Source organism: Battus philenor, unplaced genomic scaffold (genome assembly GCF_028537555.1).
Source record: "Battus philenor isolate CCGP_79_NKW_IND1 unplaced genomic scaffold, ilBatPhil1.0.hap1 SCAF_1, whole genome shotgun sequence".
NCBI lineage: Eukaryota > Metazoa > Arthropoda > Insecta > Lepidoptera > Papilionidae > Battus > Battus philenor.
In genome coordinates, this window is record NW_027181661.1 from 5731083 (window position 1) to 5752493 (window position 21411).

Sequence of the window (21411 nt, forward strand, 5' to 3'; positions counted from 1 at the left end):
TTACACAGTGTATGTATATATTAAGGCGTAATTCATGTATATACATAATACACACCCTGTTTAAGTATTTACTTTAATACTAATTATATCATAAGCAAAGTAAATACTATACTTATCATAGATTTGTAGTATATATTTGTTTGTAAATACATATGTTTTGTACACGTGAACTACCTATTATTAGTACTTCTACCTTTTCCATACTGTGGTTTTCTGTAAGATATTACCTCGTGTGATAATTCCGCCGTTTGTAGTTTTTCGTATATTACTGTGAAACTATTTAAATGTATCCCAACGTGTACAATAAAGAATATAAAATAAATAAATATATTTTTTATTATTTTCGTATACATATACGTACATACCTACCTATTGGTTTATCTATGTGTCATTCTAGGTTGACTGCTAGCGAGGATTTCACCTTTCAAATAATTTAATTCGACTGTGTAAAATGAGTAAATGAATAAGCTTAGCTAGTTGACGATCATGAAACTTGTAAAAGGGCTTTAATTCGTCACAAAAAAAAATTTTTAGAAGACTTTTTGAAAGTAATTATGAAGAACATGCCTCAATAAAGTCGATACGCAGCGCCAGGTCGTGGAGCCAGCTGCCGAGTGACTTGAGCGAGTTGTAGGCGCGAGTGTGCCACAGTGCCGGCACTCGACCGTTTGCGAGCGCGTTGAATACCTCCTCTAAAGATTCCGACATCACCACGACGCCCTGTGCAACCATGTGTTTCCATTAGACATCTTTTTCACGTATTTTCTAAAGCACTTGTACCTTTAATACATCAATGTATCTAAACATACATGAAATAGTTTGATGACGCTTCTTATAGAGCGTTCACAAAATACCTCACCTTAAATTTTTAACATTTGTTGCACTTTTGCGAATTCACCTGCTTGTTTATTTCGCTAAATGTTTCACGGAATCATATTACTTACAAACATTTGAGTAATAAACGCCTGTATGAAATATAATTTATTTGCGCATTATATTTATCAGGTACGTTCAAATTTATCAATCATCATTATTATGTATCCATTCTACGCAGGATGCGCTCACAGTTATTTGTGGTTTTATATTAATCACTTTAATTACGAATTCCTAAACATGTCTGGAAGCACTCAGAGATCTTCTCTTCGTAGGTGTTTTAATTTCTATAGACGAGCAAGATGTACCAGTACTTTGGTCTCCGCAAATTTGAAAATAACAAAACGTAACCGTGATATAATCCGTTCAAAGTAATTAACTTTTATTTTAATATTATAATTATGATAATATTAAACTCATATAATCTTCATATCGACTAGGAGCGAAGGTAACGAAATTAGTAACAGAAGAAGCAATATTACCTTGATGGCGCGCTGCAGTTCATTAAGGCTGGCGTGTAAGAGCACGAGCAGAGTGTCGTATTGGTCTGCCTCGTGATGGAGCACCGTGGCCAGGGATAGCGGCTGTCCGCGTTCGTCGACCGCCCATACTGATTCGTGCGTCTCCGATCTATCGATCTGCCGGAAATTAATAACAAATGCTACTACATGTTATTCACTTATTCGTCTTATTATAGACATACTATAGACAGATACAATAACTTGTGTAAGAGAAAAACTTTCTTTGAGAAACTGCAATGAGATTGAATATCCCTATAGCTATGAGGTTTTGAGACGCGTTCAGATTCTTGAAGCGCCCACGACAAATATAGATGAATCTATTTTTGTGGTCACCTAAACAATGTCCCCAATACAACTGTAAAGAACTTATTTTCTATCCAAGGTTTATCATTTAAAAAACCTCTACAATAAGAACTTGTTAAATTTATTACAACGGTTATTTGTACTTATTTATATAATTATATTAATAATTGTAACCAATACTAGTGTTATTTTTCGATGAATAAATTTAAAATGCTTACATGTTTAGCGACTGTGGCACGAGTGGTTTCGCAAATTCGCCACACGAGGCGCTCGGGAGGTTCGGCACCAGCGGCTCCTGACCGCGGTTGTACGTCAGCTATGGTTCGTAGCAATGCGCTGGTTTCTTGTCGCTGCATCAAGTTAATTTTTTTTGTAATTATTTACTTTCCCATTATCTTTTTGAATCTTCTATGTACATGAACCGTGTCCTCTGGACATAAGTGGGTACCTAGCCCATCAAAACCCCACCTTAAGTCTACTATCTATGTGTGTTATCGGAACGACTTTCGGCACAGGAATGTGGTATCTCACTCTAAGCTTCATTGGCATGATTCTAGACGCTCACCGATCAAAGGGGAAGGCTATTTAACTGTGGGGACAACCTTATAGCATGTAGAACTATTGTCCGCTGGGATCTTACGGTTCGGTAGGCCAGGAAGCGATGTGTAGAAGGTGTTCCCACTTGGTAACCAAATGACCTCGTTAAGGTCGTTGGAAAACGCTGTATTCCTACCTTTCCTATTAGAAATCTAAGGTAGAGGCCTATATTTAACAGCGCTCTTCCTATAGCTGAAATTATGATGATAATAATATCTTTTTATATTCATGTACATTTCTTTATTTATCTATGGAAGCTTGTAGTTAGCGAACTGAATTTTTTTTTATATTTTATTGTAATTTCTCTGTTCGTAGCTTGACAAATTGTAAAATGATGGACAATCCATTTTTTAATTATTATAATATAAGCTATAATTTGTAGACGCAGACGTTATTGGTTCAAGAGATGTCGTCTTGGTGATCTTTGCGAAGATCTTCTCTTTGCACTGTGTGTACCTATCGGTTGACGTGATAATGAAACGTTGAGAGTGTTTCAAAGTATATAAGTGGGAATAAGCTCGCCTCGAACGCGATGTTTGCGTTGTCGTGTAAACCGAAAAGTCCTGGCGGTTCGTTGTCGGGCAACGAGTCGACGTAAAGGTGCGCGTCGGCGAGCAATGGAGCCCTAGGGCTCCGGTACGTTCCGCACGGTGAGTATGTGTGCTCGGGACTGATGGCCTCACGTGATACCACGCGTCGTAGCGCTGCCGCCAGGCACCGCTGATCCCACGCGTCAGTCACGCGCCCGCCGTACGTTATCTCACCTGTAAGTAAGAAAGGTTCATATTATTCATTTAGCTTGAAATAAATCACCATAATCATCATTTTAGTCCTAAGATATATTCTGATGGGCCTCCTCCAGAGATTTACAGCATAACGAAGTGTAGCCTCATTATATATTCCTGATAAAACATTAAACAGAATGTTTAATTGTGGAATTCTTAATTAAAAAATACCTTTTCGTATACCGGGCCTTAGGCAAGCGCGGCGATGTTTGTGCCGATAAAATAAAAGCATGAGCGCTGCCGCTGCGAGAACAGAATTGAGCTGCCGATACTCCCCCATGTCTCGCTACGCAAAGGCGCGGTACACCAGTTTCGATAGCACTCTAGTTAACGCATAACAATCACTCACTCGTTATATACTCGAGAGCGTCCCACGGTATCTCTCCGCCGGCGCAGAACATCTGCAGCGTGAGTATAGCGCACTCGCGGTCGCTGTCGCTGAATTCGTAGCATATATTCCATCCAAGCGGGCCAAATTTCTTACGCTCCTGGACTAGAGCGTGGAATATACATATTCCGAATAGTAAACTACGCCAGTCTTGTTCCAGCACTGAAATTTTAAAATGACGTTAACTCCGTCGCCATAAAGCACGGGAAAAGTACTCCAAAACATTTTAACAATAAACGATATCCATATGTTGAAGTAAAAATAGCGTAGCAGGGAATTGAGTCAGTTTCCGAGTGTTATCAGTCGCAAACTGACGCTTTGTGAGATCATATCTAACAACACATAATAGACTAATAAACGGTTTAAGCAAACTAGAATATAAATATTTATTTCCCTAAACGCGAGTTCTAACAAACTGTGAACATGAATCCTGTCTGCAAAAAACTCATTTTTATTTGTTGTATATGAAAGGGGATCTTATTTTGGCAGATTATTAATTTATTTATTTATATATAAGAGTAACAACTGTAAGTAATTAAAAATACGAAGCAATAGAATAGTGTCATTAAAATAACTAACAAGTATATGTATACTTAGAGTAAAGTAGTATAGTATATAAAAGTGCTATATATACTCTAATTCCGAATGCGATGAGTCTCTGCACAGATAACCTGATTTAATTAGGGATACATGTATATAATAGGAATATATTTGTACGAACTCAGCTCGGCTTATTTCGCAATTAAAAAGTAAGACCAAAGGATGTTAAAATGGCTAGACTCGTATATTTCAGTTATTTTCATAGCGTTCTCCTTTACGATATTTTATTACGAGGCAATGCCGTCGATATTAATTTTATATTCATTTTACAGAAAAGAGCTGTACGGGCTATTTATAACTTGAATTCTAAAAATTCTCTGTGAGATGTTTTCAAAGAAATCGGTGTTCTAACGATTGCTTCGCAAAACATTTTAGATATCATATAATTTATGTGCAATATATTAAAATGTTATACAAAAAATAACAGACAGACACATGATAAATAAAAGAAGTAAAAATAAACTTGTAACACCTAATTTTCATCTTTAAAAAGTTAACAAATCCTTCATGGGTCTGGAAGTAGGTATATATAAAAAGCTTCACAAGATATCTTAGACTTTCCTTTTCTAAGTTTTAAATTTAAAATTAAAGGTATATAATCTAATAAATTTTATTATAGCATTCAAGTGTTACTAGTTGATCGAAAAGTGTAGAACTTGGTTTGTTGACTCAATTATGCAATTGATATAAGAATGTGCACATCAAACATTGTTAAATTTACGTTGGCGTTGCGAGGCAATGGTAGTTCATTACTCGTAATGTTAATATAATCGATAATTCAAAACAGCGTGTGAATGCCTACTTGAATAAAGATGTTTTGAATTTTGATTTTTTGTATTATTTCACTAACACATTTACACACCTTCTTACTAGTTATCTCTAAAACACTAGGGATAATAAATCGTAGAGAATGCCTTATAGGTATTAAATTCGTCATTGTAGAAAATTTAAAAAGTTAATAAATATGTTTAGAGAGCCAGTGTTTACTAGTGACAGAGATTCTGGTTTACTTATTTTAACTATAATTCGAACTAAATAAAAATATGGATGAATGCTTTTGAGACATACTCTAAGAAAATGCTGCGCATAGACGGCGTAGAGTGAACGTCTAAAGTTAAAATTGACAACGAGATATTTGACGACAATGAGTCATTGATTATTTTGGTCACGCCTAAAAAAATAGAGAAACTTGTCGTCACCAATAAGATGAAAGGAAAATTACCATCGGAGGACGGTTAATATTATGGTCAGAGCCCATCCAAACTGCACTAGAGAGTCCAGTTATATAACCGAGGACACGAGATCATGAAAGCGAAGGTGATCTTACGCTTGAAGGCTTTTTTTATTATTAGGATCGATGTTACACAGTCATTAGCGCCCAAGCCTTTGTTTAATATTTACGTTTATTATTTCCGATTTTTTTGCTCAGTTTTTTGCATGTTACGATATTTAAGTAAAAAAGTAAGAGTCTTAATCTATTTTAACGACGCCCTGACAATGTACGCTTAAAGACAACGGTGAAGAATTATTATTAGAATTACCTACCATGATTCTCATAGAAATCCTTGTCCATTTCAATTAAAGCTCTCTTGACGTTTGCTTTTAAGCCTTTAGGTGGTTCATTGGTAACTTTCACCGAGTTTTGTAGCACTGAAACTGGGAACTTGGGTGTTGGCATAGAGCTTAAATACAGTCGAAAATCATCATGAGGCACAGATTGATCACTGCTCAGATTAGCTACGATCACTTCAAGTTTAAGCATCCACGACGCTGCCAAGTGGCAATTCTGGAATTATTTTACTAATTATCATTTTAATTTAAACTAACAATAGACATTTCCAAAATAAAAATGTGAATTAAAATTATTATTAAGGAAAACAAAATAAAAGCTGTAAAAAACCAAATTTCATACTAGGAATGTAGATGAGGGAAAAAAGTTGATGTGTGAAAGAAGATTAGAAAGGAATGAATGAAGGATAATGTGAAGGATGCAAGGAAAAAAAGTAAGTAAAATTGTAAAGAAAGAAAGGAAAAATTAGAAAAAAATATACAAAATTAAAAAAAATATGTTTTAACCCGAAACTGTAACGTCACTGCTAACAAAAAACCGGGGGAACGAGAGGCCCTCTAAAACGCCGGTCATTAAAAAAATAGAAATTTTTAGATAAAATTACATAGCTATTAATAATTTATTTTCTACTATGGAACATTTACAGAGGTTACTTGTATGCGTTAAACTTGATTATGTAGCAAAATTTGATTGAACCTAGAAATATCATAATTACGTAATAATTGAATTAGAAATACTCGTAACTACCAGGATTCTAATCACATTTTATCCGAAGAGCCCAAAACAAGCAGACGTTTTATATTTTTTCATTACTTTCACAAATGTTCTTACCACGTTCACCCCACCACGTTCACCTTAAAACTTCTTACACCATTTTGATTAATTTACCATTTTATTATGCTCAATGGTATACTTTGGATAAACGAATGAAAGTAACCGGCCTATATGCAGTGGGCAGCCCACATAGCGCGCAGAACTGAAGCCCGCTGGGTCGTAGCATAGGTTTTATAAGTATAAGCATAGATTTTAACCTTTTTTTATTACCTGCAAAAACACCCAGTCTCCCTTAGGTTTAGCACTGTTTATCATTCGCTCGGCGACCGGACCTTGACCTTGGCCTAAAGAGATGAAGTTAACACGTTCTCGCATTCCCATGTCGGTCGCGAACTTTTGGAAAGCGCCGAAGGGATCAGACCCTGTACTTAATACAAACACCAGCGGCGTTGAGGGCGTCGTGTCTGCATATCTGTGTTAATCAAAATCGTATATTATCTAAACTTCTTTTAAATATTAATTAATTTTAACAATACTAACAGCTGCTATGCAGCTATTATAATATATATCATTAGAGCTACTTTAATTTACTCTACTATTTTATTATGTATACCAATTGTAGTCGTTCACAGCGTTGACCAAAAATTATAAAAACGTATTTCCTAAACTGAACAAAAAAATTCGTACAACACCCAGATTACACACTTTTAACCCACATAGTGCGCAGAATAGATGGCTGCTATGTCTTAAGTTTCTAGGGTAAAAACAACAAACTGGCAAGCACATCACAGGACGTCCTCTCACAAGCTGAACAGACGACCCTCTCAAGGTCGTCGGATAACGTTGGATGCAAGTCGTAACTAACCGATCCTATTGGAAATATATATGTGACGTCAATGTCTACCAGTGAATGTCCTACAGCTGAAATTATAATGATGACTATAATGAAACGCTTTATATGTACATAACAGTGACATAAGCGAGAAGGATATTTGAAATGATATAATTAACTTTTCATTATGATTGAAGATCTTAAAATAAATACTCACAGCGTAGGCAGTTGAACAGGCGGACTCTCGATGAAGGCAGGCCCGAGTGTCAACGATACGTACTGGGCAATTGCGAATACCAACTTTTCCTCTTTTAGACATTTAAGAAGCATCAACTTTTCAAAAGGATTCAATCGTTCGCTCCAGTCTATTTTGGGCGCATTCTTGTTCATTTTGTCGACATGAATATCCTGTTGTGGATAGGAAATATTCCTTCAAATATTTATTTATAATAATAACTTCGTTTATTTATCTTTAACACTTGGAACATATTATTTATTACAATGTATTCCCATATATTGCGATAAACAGTTATCTAATGAGTTAAAGTTTCCTGTACAAAAATTTTTTTACCGTCTGCCAATACAGACTCAATTATTCCGCAATTATAATATGTATCATATACAATTAACTTGACGATAAGTTACCTAGTGTCCTCGTCTTTGTTACATGGCTATGCATATTCCAATTATAGTTGCAAAGATTTGAGAGATGAATATATAGCTCATTTGCTACAAATTAAAGTAAGGTACATCGTAAATAAAATCAGCGGTTTCAGAATTGATAAATAACGTAATGATATAGTATGAAAATTGATTTCAAAATTCGAATAATCATGTGTTAAAAATAATGATTGTGCACTATCCTTCCCCGCAGATTTCGTACTGGCATGTGGGCTTATTGCATCCCAATGGAGTTTCAGAGCGATCACTTTATACAGGTGATTTCAAATATGTGTAAAAGCTTTTTAAAATTTTTGCTAACAAATGATGAAAATGGGATTCCCCCGGTTGAAGCTTTTACACCAATCACTTAATTTTATTTGCCTGGTATTTTATATTACGTATCGTTTATTCTCTACTAATGTTCCAATGTTGCGAATGTTGTACAATCAGTAGAATTCCTAATTTTATATAATGCATTATTGCATACATTTTAACACGTATGTATTTCTGGTGTCGAAGTCGTCATCGTTTCAGCACATAGACTTCCAATGTAAGGTATAGACTTGCCCTAGAGATATCTACGGGGTATATGCCATAATCGCTGGTGGTATCATGGTACGCAGAGGACATTGCTGCCCATCCCTTGGAAACTTATTTGTGAGTAGTGGCAAACTCATATTATAAATGTTCAAAATGTGAATTATATGAGATTGTTTGCCGGGAATTGTACTCGCGACTTATATCGCGTGACGTCTACAATATCTCAAGTACCATCATGCGCAGAGACTTAAAATTAAGTAGAAATATTTCTTTTGCCGAGTGACGGTGATGTACGTTTTACAAAATTATTATTATATAAAATGCTTTTCCTGGTATCGAACCCATCATCATCAATCATCCCCCATCTATCGAGCGCAAGTCTCAGTCGTCTACCACTGGGCTACCACTGCTCGAGCGCTTTTTATAAATAAATAAATAAATACTTGTTAGCGAACTTATGATAGAAATAAAAGAGTATAAAAATACATACTACAGAATAAGAGCCGAGTGTCAAAGGGATACGCTTGAGGCAGTCATCGGGGAGGCCCGCGAAGGAAGGCTCGTTTTCGTGTAGGTTGTACACCGCCATCCACATTTGATCAGTCAACGCTTCCAGCGGTGGCTTCTTAGGCATTCCCTGTTAACATACAGTGCAATATTTTTACAATTTATTTTCTTAATAGCTTACTATTTATTGGTCGGCAGTCGGGGTTCATTGAACTTGTTTTCGTCAATTTATTGTCAAATAACTACTATCTCGATGCATAAACGAGAAAATTGTAACAGAGACATTTCGAAAAGAGTACAGGACTAGATATAGCTGTGTTGAGAGATTGGTGCAATTCAACACCTCACGGAGCTGACCAATAAATAAATGACTGTTGAAAATCTCGAAACTGGAACAAACCTGTAGCTTCCGAAAAGGTAATCAATATTTATTTAATCTCTCTATTGATCGCTGGTTAATTGCTGGCTTATAGGCATTCCAAGGAATCACCGAAGGGTGCTGGGTACATTGTATTGTAGGCAGAGGGTCTGGTACGGTGTTCGGGACTGACAAAAGCTTTAAGGGGGCCTCGTAGCAATGCATTGGCGTTCACTTTTATTTATTGATCTTCTCGCGATTTCAACTATGTCAGTCCACCTAGTGGGGGTTCTACCCACGCCGCGTTTACCGGTTCGAGGTCGCTATTCGAGAATTTTCCAGCGCCAACGGCTATACCGTTGTATGAGCGATGTGCCTCGCCCACTGCTTTTTCAGACAGTCAATACTTTGAGCTAGGTCGGCCGACATGGTTCTTCTGCGGATATCCGCATTTGTGATTCGATCACGCAGCGAAGCTTCGAGCATAGTGCTCTTTATTGCTATTAGGGTGACGAGCTTTCTTATAGGGCTAAGTGGATAAGTGCTTTGATAGAAACTCACAGGTGTAGCAGCAGCTGCCCCGTGCAGAAGAAAATGCCACTGTCGATGCGGCAATTCTCCTGAGTGAAGCACCACAGTTGCTGTCAGTAGCAGTGATAACGCAAGCCGGTGACGGGCGAAGAGAGCTCGAGACACGGCTCGCTGTGTTGCTAGCGTTGAGCTGTCCACCAGTAATGCAACACGAGCTTCCACTGTGTTTGTGGCCTCGGCGGGTTCCTCAACCACACGTTTGAATATCTGTCATATTAATCTTATATATATTTATACTTGGTGATTATCTATAGTTGTAAAAGTGTAAAATAGTGATGTTTTTAAATAAAAATAAAAAATAATATATATGAGAATAAAATAATATATGTGAAAATTATTTAAAATATTATTATGTGACATCGAATATACATTCAACATTACTAAAGACATCGTATCTAAAATTTCGAATACATTTTAGCAAAAGAACTTCCTCTGCGTATTTCTCGGGCTGTTACCGTGGTCTCTGACAAGAAACTTTAAAGGTAAATGGATTTCTTAATAATAAAACGAGATTCAATTAATCAAAACTTCAAACTATAAATAAAATTCTAATCATGTATCACATAGCGCGCCTTCTGATAGCCTCTGGGGCTTTAAGAAGCTGGAGTCAATGGACAAGCAACCGTAACTTAGGACGTCCAATTACAGAGTGGATACACGCAATATGCAAGAAGCATCTGATAGGTCCTATTGGAAGTCCATGAGGAGGCCTATGTTCAGGAGTAGACGACTTACGGTTGAAACCGTAATAACAATTACACTATGTTTATAGCTTGTTGTATATATATATATACACTTGTATAATGTTATATGTAATACTTGTTATATGTATACATGTTAACATAATAATACATTTACATTTTATACTTAAGAAATAGTGATATCATTATGGAGAAGGACATTGGAAATTGCCAGAAAAAATTACATTATAAACTCTTTAAAAGTCATTAAGTTTGGGAGCTGCTTCGGGTGTCGATATTAATCGTTGCATTAGAGTTTGGTGTTTCCTCTGGATTAGGACGTCCCAAAACCACGGGTTGTTCAGGCAATTGTGTCCCAAAAGTTGTTTTGTTTTTTGCATTATAAACAATGCATTTTTAAAAACAAGTGAACGAGTGCTGACCTGAGTGAAATAGGCGAGGGAAAACTGGTACATTGGATCGAGGTCGGCAAGCTGCGCGATTGCAAAGTAGAGTAATGCACCTCGGGCAGCCACGTCACGGTACTTTTCGCGTGCCACTCCGATGCTCCGCTCCGTCGTCTCTGTCTCTTCCAGGCGCGCCGAAATTATTTCGGAAGTTTCCTGGTAGTTTTTATATATTTTACTAGCTAGCCCCAGCCGCTTTTCCAACTTAATCTCGCTACAGATAAGAATTCGTAAAATTTCAACTCAGTGAAAGGAATATTCCAACAAAATTTGTAGTTTCTGAGACTTATTCCAAAGATATTGCGATGAGTCAGTAAATAAGTGGAAAACTGTTAAATCTATATACATATAGAAGGATAGATTTTTCAGTTCATAAGACGCGTAAATTAATAAGATGAATTAAGAAAAATATGCATGAATTTTACTTTCGGAACATAATTTCTGTTTTATTTTTAATCTTAAACTCATTATATTTTATAAGCATTGTTGGTAATACCAGTCGATAAGTAAGGGTTATATTATCAGTTGTTAATATGCACTCTTAATTCGAAGAGAATTTAGACTAATCATTAAAAATCGTTTTAATAATATTGTAGAATTGAGTTTACTTTGCATTGGAGTTGACTTTGGCCAGTACAAATCCTCACGGAATCTTAACACACCCGTGATATGAAGGCACAGAGATTTTTAAGTTACGTAAGATATTAACCCTTAAATGTATAATGATGCAAATCTACAACATACCACTTAAACGGTATAAGTAGCAGTAAATGCAGTGTTGTATAGCTGCAACATAAGGTTTTGAAAAAAAAAATAAGTATAAGAATATTATACATGTATAAAAATATTTTCCTCTGCATTGTAGTGTACCTATCTGCAAGATATTTATCTTTTTTAAAAGTATAAATAAAAGTCGTGCATTTAAGGGTTAAACTTAGATTAATTTTCCGAGACCTTGCTCTCATTGAGAGTCTCGATGAGCTCCTCGTCGTCGAGTATGTTGCCTGTGGAAGCGTGCAGTAGATGTAGAATTCGTTCCTCGATATCTAGCAGCGAGGCACGATCCGCTGCGATACGCGTTGTTAATTCCGTACGCTGGCGCTCCAATTCTGGACGTTCCAGACTCACTACTTCGCTATAAAATAAATATTTGACATTATAAATAACCTACTACTAAGCTATCAAGCAGTTTATACATTGGGTTTTTAGGGGGACAAATCAAGGTTGGATTCGTATTCCCCCTTGGCTCACCTGTGGTTCACGCTGCCGTCCCAAGATACAAATATACAACATCAACACTACACAGCTCAACTCGGATAGAGCGAAATACTACACGTGAACAACGGGAATGTGTCTGTCCAACTTTTGTTTTATTGTTAAGTTCACGGACCCTTCCGCTCCGTAAGTCATAGGTTGTGTTAGAAACTTGTTATTTTTACGTGGTATTTTATAACTTAAATCCATCGGGCCTTATTCACAAGCTCACAGCAAAAATGATATACTATGCGTGGGCAAGCCTCACAGCGCGTATAACAGATTACCGCTGGGTACTTATGTGCAGTGTAGGACGACAGGCGACCTTGTTAAGGTACTAAAAAAATGTTAGATAAAGGCCCCCTCCAACCGGTACTCTTGTAAATCTAAATGGAATACCTACATCAGTAATATTAATGATTAAACTATTATGCAAGACAAATTTAAAACAATTAAAAATAATTGAGCAAATATAATTTGGTGCTTCAAAGTTAACGATGACTGTCTTTAAATAATCAAAAATATAAAGTGGAAAATCGTTGGAGTAAGACGAATCGTCTAGCATTTAGATCAGAGGATCTATTAGATACGGTAAAAGATTTTTAAAGTATAAATTATTATTTTTTCGTAGGTATACCTCATTTTCCGTTATAATAGAATTAATTTTGCCAGGTTTAGCATCTTTGATCTAGCTTCGAATTAAAATAAAACAGTAAAAAAAAAATAAAAGCTATGAAGGATATAAGTAAATTTGCTTACGCCAGCAGTTGTTCTTCCAAACCGGACAGTGTGACGGTGAAATTAACCAAGGTGACTTGAATGCAGATCTCGGGTAGGTAGTGAGGGTTTCCAAGTTTTGTGGTGAGATACAGGCGGAAGTTAGTGTCATATTCCACGTCGCTGTCGCCGATGTGGATAAGCAGTCGCCCGGCCTGGTCGCACAGATACAAGATGGATAAAGCTGCTCTTATAAATCGATTAAAACTTGGCGACGAACTCCAAAACCTAATTTGTACTCACAAACTCAACGAGTCCATCGTTGAGTGAAGAGAAACAAGGAAGAGAAACGAATTGCGAAATAGTGAATATGTGAAATAAAAATAAAAAATGTGAAATTGTGAAATATGTTAAAAAGAATTCATTAAATTAAAAGAAAAATGTAAATCAATAATCGGAATACACAATACTTTAATAAAGAAAATGTCTAGAGATGAAGACAAAGTAACAAAGGCGATGTAAGAAAATAAAGTATGGAAAGGAATGATGGAATATGGGGTTTATAAAAGAAAGATGTGTGAAGGATATTGTAAAGAAAGAATAAAAGGTTAATACGAAAATAAAATACTCTATGAAAAAATTATTGAAAATATTGTCTCTGTGTACTTAAGACAGGGGTTGTACGGGAGCTCCCCGATGGCGGGTGGCACAAAAAAAGACAAACAAGAAAAACATCGGGTCGCGTTGCTACGTCAATTATTTTACGCGAATGGAATGTGAGATTGCCCATACTTTATATACATTGGCAAAAATCAGCTTACGTAGATTATTTTTTTTATTTAGAAATAAAATATAGAAGCTGATGATTATTGAAATAAAGACGCTGTTGACTACCGAGTTGGTAAGCGACTCTGAACGTGACTAAAAAAAATTAAAAATAAATATTGACATCACAAAATTAACGGTAAGTGTGTATATTGGACACGTCCGCCCGCAACCTGAACAGACAGATGTTGTAAAGGCCGTCAAAAGACGCCGGAAGCAAACCGCTTTTAATAGGAGCGCCTATTGTAAATCAATGGTGGAGGTCTATGTCGAACAGTAAAAGTCCTGTAGCTGAATTGATACTGATGATGTTGCAGACCTGGACGAAAGTTTGTTTGAGCAACAGCGGCGTTAGTGCTGCATCCAACTCTTCACCCACGTCTTCTATTAGAAGCGGCCACCCAAGCCGCACACAACTTTCCATCACCCGCAGTAGCGACGGATCCGTGGGTTTCACTACACGCAGTCCCGCTTCGCGCTCCATATTTTTAATCCAACGGTTCGCCTATAAACATAGACCGGCAGTTACTTAACTTTTATTTTTAAGTTCTCTAAAAATATTACACATGTTATAGTTACAACTTATCTTTAAAAATGTGTTACAAAAAATCTAAAGAGTTACAGCATTCACTTTGTGAAAATAAATACTTTGTTTAGCCATAAATACTATTATAATTAAAAATAAACAAAATATTATTTTTGAATTTGGAATCTGTCATTTTTATATGATTCTTCAATGTTATCTTATTTCTGGCCGATGTATAGTAAAATATTTTGTGAAATGAAGCAGTGATAAAAAGAAACGAATTCCTATGATTACATTACATAAACCACGTATGGTATTCAATACAATTTTGAAATCCTTGATAGGCTTAGTATTAGTCAAATATTTGTCGACTGAGCTATTGTTAGGTACAATAAAACCTCCTCTGTTTGTGACAAAAAAACGTTCTGTCCGTCCACGTAGTGTTCGTAAGAAAAATGCGATCAAAGCACGAGGGAAAGAATTTGAATAAATCCTGTCCGGCACCTAGAACCATGTCGCGTATTTTAAAAGTTGACATAGGTCTTAGGTCATTTCTTAAATGAAAATTTAGACAGAATAGTAAATAAAATAGTAAAAACAAAACATCTACTTGAGCTGTACGCAAAGAAAGGTCACAGAAAAATCTTGTTTACGGATGAGAATGTTTTTTCCATCTAGCAATATTTTAACAAACAAAATGACCGTTTATATATACGCATACGCTGAAGGCTCTAAAGAAGCTTCCCAATAGTCAACAGAGTACAAAGTGGACATTATCCGGCTTCAGTGATGGTTTGGTAGAGATTTAGCTATGAAGGAGTGACTAAGCCATATTTTTGTAAAACGATATCAAAACAAAGGTAGTGAAGCCGTTAATAACATCAAAAATGGTCCTTAAAGCAAGGCCAGGTCATATAGCTAGCTAGACCCTAGTTAGAAGCAAACGTTCCGGACTTTATTAGAGCTGAAGACTGCCCGTCATCAAGTCCTGACTTAATCCACTGGTTTACGATTTGTAGTTAGTTTTAGAGAATAATATTTAATTTAAAGGACCTGATAATTTGGAATACCTAAAACAAACCTTACGCTTGGCAGTGAAGAATTTTCCTAAAGAAAGAGTTCGTGCTGCTAGTAATAACTGGCCTAAACATTTAAAGGACTGTATTGCAGCCAACGGAGACTAGTTTGAATAAGCTTTGTATATTTTTGATGGTTTTATATTAATATATTAAATTAAGACACTGTAATAGTAATAAATGTTTTAAACAAAAATGATATTTTTAATGTTAACAATGTTTATGGCAAAACTAAGTACATAGTCAGGAAAGATAAAGTATAAAGTTAGATATTGGATATCGTTTTATATATATCGTTCAGCCCATTGAGGCCCACTGCAAGGCATCAGCGTCGCCAAAGATAGCCTATGGGGGAATATACCATCATCACCACGCTTGGCAGGCGGTTTCGAGATTGCAGTGTGGTATTATACGCAGAGGACGGTGCTGCCCATCCAAAGGAAACTTGTTAGTGACCAGAGGCATTCCTATATAATTAATACACAAAGTGTGAATTATATAAGATTGTATCCAGGGAATCGAACTCACGAAATAAGATCGCAAATTCCAGTCCTCAACCTCTGTACTACCTCTGGGCTATCGTTGATTAATTAATTTCAGTTTATTAATTTAATGTAATTTATAATTTTCATCAATCAATCAATGTATGAAAGTGATAAAATAAAAACGGTCTGATTTTATAGCTGTCTCTTCTCGGATCAAAATGCGTTTGAGACCCTCGTACGTTTACGTTACGTTACCATTATAGGGGAAGCCCAATTTGATTCCAGTTTGTATCAAATGGCGTCTCTGGCGTTTTTATTACATAAGTGATCATTTAAATTTATTTTAAATAATAATCAATAAATGAGAAAACCAAGATAGACAGTTACTGAGAAGATGAAGTTATTATTATTTGGAAAGTACCTGTTGTTGCGGATCGATGGCGAGCGGCCGACGGCCGGCGCACACGACGAGCGCGGCGTTCTCCGAGGATCCGGCGTCACGGGGAAGCCCCTGCGACTGCCACGCGCGAGTTGCCCCCGAGCCGGCAGCCGTACGCACCAGGCTATGCATCAGGACAATACTCTAAATCATATCTTCTACGTGTCCTTACAAAATCCAACGGCGGGATTTTTAGGTTATTTTGCCAATACAGTTACTATTATCAGAACAAAAGAACTAGCAAAACATTGCTGCTATATGTGAAGGATTTATTAAATTTATCCTCACAAGGATCGCTGCGATGACTGGTATTGTGCTTCCAGTGACTTCCTGCGACCTATGAACTATGTCGTGCTACTATATACTGTATATACTGTCGGGCTACTAACGCCGTCTCTACCGGCTCATGGGCACCACACGAGTTCCCCGTCGACTGTTACTTTAGACGAGCAATTATTCGGGCTACTTCGGTAATCTTGGTTTAAAACTCCAAGCTAGATCGCGAGGACCCATAGCACCACGTCCCTGAACTCGGCCCTTACCCTTGCCGGGCTGCTTCCTCTGGACCATAGGGTCCAAGAAGCAGCCCATTTATTTGAAATAAAATAGGGTTACTCTCGGCAAGTGATAGGGGACCGGGACCTGGAGTTGCCGGTCAGCTGCCTGAGACTTCCACACCCATCTGGTCAGTTTGGTGTGGAATTCTCCTGCCTGGAGGAGGGTGAGGAGGCTGCTCAACTTGCCACCGCGGCAGCCGATCTGGTTATTTATACCGACGGCAGCCACATTGAGTATAAGATGGGTGCGGCGTTCTGCGTTTGCGAGACACCGCACAGCTTTACAGTAAGAAGTTCAAGTTGGGCAGCTGCACGGTATACCAGGCAGAGCTGCTGGCTTTAGCGGAAGCAACTGGGTACGTGGCCAGCGGGTCGGCGCAGTCATGCGCGATACTGAGCGACTCGCGGTCCGCCCTCCAGGCAGCCGCAAGTTCGGAAACCTTGGATTGAGAAAGGAGGATGGAATTATGGAATGATAGAAGGAAGAAAAAAGATATTGTGAACTATGGGAGACGAGAACGAGAATAAAATCAGAACAGATCAGGACGTTTGGAACGTTCGTAGTTAAGTTTAAGGGTGTTATTAAAAGAAAACTCGATTTTATGGTAGTTTGTAATTCGTGTCTTCTAGCATTCTTCTCATGGAGGACACCAAGTGATCACTAAGTTATTCTAAGTGGAAAATGAATGAATGAATAGATGACAATATGGATTATCATAATATAGAACAGGTCACTTAGATTCTAGTTTTTACCAAATTCGGTACTTTTCGAATTCTTCTAATGACTTACAAGTATTACTTAATTATTTAAAATGGATAATGGAATGAATGTATAAATGAATGAATGGATGGATGTCAATGGTAAGGTTATAAAGTACTAACTCGAAAGTTTTAGAGGCGGGTATGCTGAGTTGGGCGCAATGCGCGACCCATTTGGTCTCCAGTTCGCGTCGGTAGTGGGCAGGGAAAGCCCCGAAATATGCAATGCATCCGGCCGCCACCAGCACATCGCCTGTCGCCAACACCAGCTGCTCTGAAGCTTCCTGCGCACATGCACAATAACAACCGAATAATACGATGCTAGAACAAATTGGGCACCTTTGAATCGAATTACTAAACACGTATTGAGTGACAGCCTTGAATCACCTTTCGGAGGCTCTTGCATTTTGTCATAGTGTCGAGCCAAAGTTTCCATAAAGTTTAGTTAATAAACTAGATTCACGCTAAGTGCTTTCATCAATCACCGATCACCAGTAGCAGCGAAAACCTTTCGTAAAAAAATATCAAATGCTCAAATGTTGTCTATCGTCACGTTTTCGAAAAATGTAAATTACTTTTAAACGCACACAGTGTTTCAACCCTGTAACTTGTTAATGCGCTGAAACCGTGTCGTTTTAAACGTCCGCGGGACGTAGTCCAAAACTTAAATAATGTCAGCAAAAAAATTGGAATATATTTAATCAATTTTGTTATTAACTTGAAAAATAACTTTTCATTTCCGAATGTTTAAAAAATTAAATACGCTGTAATGTTAGAAAACGTTACAGTTTTGTTAGTTTTTTTTTATATGGACCATATATATTCGATGCATCACTGTCTTTTGCGTTGTCCATCCAGTCCTATTCCGCGATTTCCAAAATATTATCTTTCCATCTTTTGTATAGCCGACCAACTTTTCTTTTGCCAACTGGGCCATTCCATTTCATTGACAGCAGAGTCTATCTTTTATTTTTACAGCCTGGTTCGTGCCCAGCTCATCGCCGCTTTAATCTAAGAGCTTGGGTGAGAGCGTCGTGGACGTTGGTCAATCACTCAACACTGAGTGATTTAGCGGTGGTAGTTGTGTAATTCGCATTGTTTGCCGTATGCGTATTTGTCAGTGGGCTGGCGGACGGTGCACTTTATTGCGCGACTACTGCTGCATAGCGGAAGTAGCTATGCATTAGTCCTTTTCTTACTTAGGATGGACTTCCGCAAAGCAACGCCTGAATCCATTAGACATGTATCTTGTATTCAGGCGTCGGATTTTTAGAGCCCTTCTTATCCCAAGTATGCTCCTCTCTTTCTTTCCGTGGATAGACTAGGAATAACACACGTATTAAATATTATATTTTCAGGTTTACGCTGTATGTTCCTCTCAAGATTTCTTTCATTGTTATTATAAATATTAACTTATAGATGTATATTTAAAAACATGTTTTGTTATAACACGTCCATTGCTATAGTGGAGGCATATATATATGCCCCTATAGATTTCATAATACGGTTTCAAGAGGTCCGTATTCAGTACATTTATCTACCTTGCGAATGCATTTTTTGTAATTTCCGATCCGTGGTTACCAATACAGAACCTTAACTCTTCAGCGGCCATCTGCTCTGCGCGTCATGTGGCCTGCTCATTGCTAATTCAACTTGCCAATCCGCTGGGCTATGACGTTTACTTTCGTGCATCTTTAGACTTCATAATTTCCGATTCAATCTTGTAGAGAATTTTGAGTAAAGTCTTCTTCGTGGTTTAATAAGCAAATGTGAGCTTGCAAATGAGGCCCGAATTGGGATATCACTTTCTACATACAACAATGTCAATATTTTTTTTCTATACAAAAATAAATATTTGTAGGAATTTGTATGAAATGAGTATCAATATATATTTTTACCAACCCTACGTATTGATCCTCTGGGCGATCCAGCGAACGGGATTTAGAACTTTGCTCTTTATTTTCATGTAACAGATAAAATTAATAAATGCAAAGTAATAAAATACTTGGATTTTGTTTTATTGTATTTGTATATTTATCGATTACGAATACAGAATGATTATGTTTAAAAGTGCTTTAAAAGTGAACGTTTAGCATTTGCTGTCAATTAAGGTATGGTATACTCTATTCGAAAACTATAGTTTGAGTAAATATAAATGACTTAATGATAATATAGTAAGAGAGAGAATTTAAAAAAATCGGTTTATAACATATTAAAATGTCCCCGCAGACTATCCTTGTACCGTCAGAAGTAAAAAGAAAAATAAAGTATTGTAACATATTTCAGAGTGGTCACTTTATACAGGGCCATTATATATATATATGTATATATATTTCTATACATGTGGCGGCACTTTTAATTACCGCCAAACTCCAACGAAAGACAGGCACTACACCTAGATCACGATATAGCTATATGGCTTCCGTAATCTTAAAATGCTGTACGCGGCTGATAGAAGCAAAAATTGAGTCTGACCAAAAGTCTCCAGGGAATTGCGAACAGAACTGAATTGTAAAACCTAACAATTTAGTGTATAGTTTCAAATATATTAGTTTCAAGTAGTTAGTTTCAAGTATATTGTAAATACAGGGATAATTATATGTAGTATCTCATGTTTCAATGTAATGATCTCAGATATTATTACACTGGATTTAGTATAACAAGGTTCAGTTTGCAACTCGTCCATCATTAGAACGATCAGAAGATCAGATTCTAACATAAACTTTCCAGAAACTTATCGCTATTCGCAACAAACCTTCGAGTAGCGAACTCACCGTAAGCTTCACGTTGTATGAGAGAAATCTTATTAATAAATAGCTTACGTTGAAATGAATTTTGCATTAAGGCCACGGTTCGAGTTTTAATTTAATTATAGTAACATAATTATCGAGCAACCGCGCGTGCTAAGCTATTGAGTACATGTGTGTAATTAATTTATTTTTTATTTACACTTCTTTGTACACAATAGACTATAAATATAAGGAAAAAAAATCATATGGTACAAGAGGCAGACAGAGATCGCTCGCGGTGATCGCCACCAGATCAGCTTTGGATGGAGGTGAGACATGAAGGAGATGATGGAGTTTATGGTGTTATATAGACCCCTAGGGGTCTATGACAACTTGCAAGTGGTCTACGTCAGCGAAAAAAAATTTGGGGGTCCATGAAATGAAAATGGGGGTCCACGATAGTGGATCTCAACATATACACTGACAGTACCAATTTACTTACATAATAAATGTATACATTACTATACACACATGCAAGAATACGAGTACGTATATAGACATTCCCTTACACAATATCCTATTTTAGAGGCCAAGGAAGTGCTCTATTACCATTTTAATAGTTGTTTCTGGTAACTTATTCCATAACTTGTAGCACCAACAGTAAATGATTTCTCCATAAACGTAGTAGAATGAGCAGGCATAGTCAATGTACTGAATGAAAGATTCTAACATTAAGAGTTCTTCCGATGGGTGTAAGTTGTAAACCAGATATTTCCTCTTACGTGCGATCACTTTTCTCTTGGTAATTGATTTTTTTACAAGTTTCCATATAAAATAATTTATAATACCGACACCGACAACGAGAAACATCAGAACTATTATTAATACGGCATATTTAAGTTATGTGTACCTAAATAAATGAATAAAAGTATCTGAACAATGTTCTGTTCTTCTTCTTGTCCTTTCAGCCGATAGATGCCCATACACGACGATCG

General features: G+C 36.9%; 1 protein-coding gene across 1 annotated transcript in view; it reads right to left on the reverse strand.

The window, feature by feature from the left end:
- Window positions 1–21411, reverse strand: part of Dhc16F (Dynein heavy chain at 16F) — a 103695-nt gene that overhangs the window by 2923 nt on the left and 79361 nt on the right. The window contains exons 49-64 of the mRNA XM_068771398.1: window positions 17811–17971; window positions 16354–16495; window positions 14165–14350; window positions 13063–13235; window positions 12004–12184; window positions 11026–11205; window positions 9873–10109; window positions 8937–9083; window positions 7461–7651; window positions 6682–6883; window positions 5613–5853; window positions 3429–3629; window positions 2817–3058; window positions 1916–2047; window positions 1356–1511; window positions 568–720 (exon numbers count right to left, since the gene is read on the reverse strand). Of these exons, the coding sequence (XP_068627499.1) occupies window positions 568–720; window positions 1356–1511; window positions 1916–2047; window positions 2817–3058; window positions 3429–3629; window positions 5613–5853; window positions 6682–6883; window positions 7461–7651; window positions 8937–9083; window positions 9873–10109; window positions 11026–11205; window positions 12004–12184; window positions 13063–13235; window positions 14165–14350; window positions 16354–16495; window positions 17811–17971 (2925 nt within the window). The remainder of the gene's footprint in view (window positions 1–567; window positions 721–1355; window positions 1512–1915; window positions 2048–2816; window positions 3059–3428; window positions 3630–5612; window positions 5854–6681; window positions 6884–7460; window positions 7652–8936; window positions 9084–9872; window positions 10110–11025; window positions 11206–12003; window positions 12185–13062; window positions 13236–14164; window positions 14351–16353; window positions 16496–17810; window positions 17972–21411) is intronic.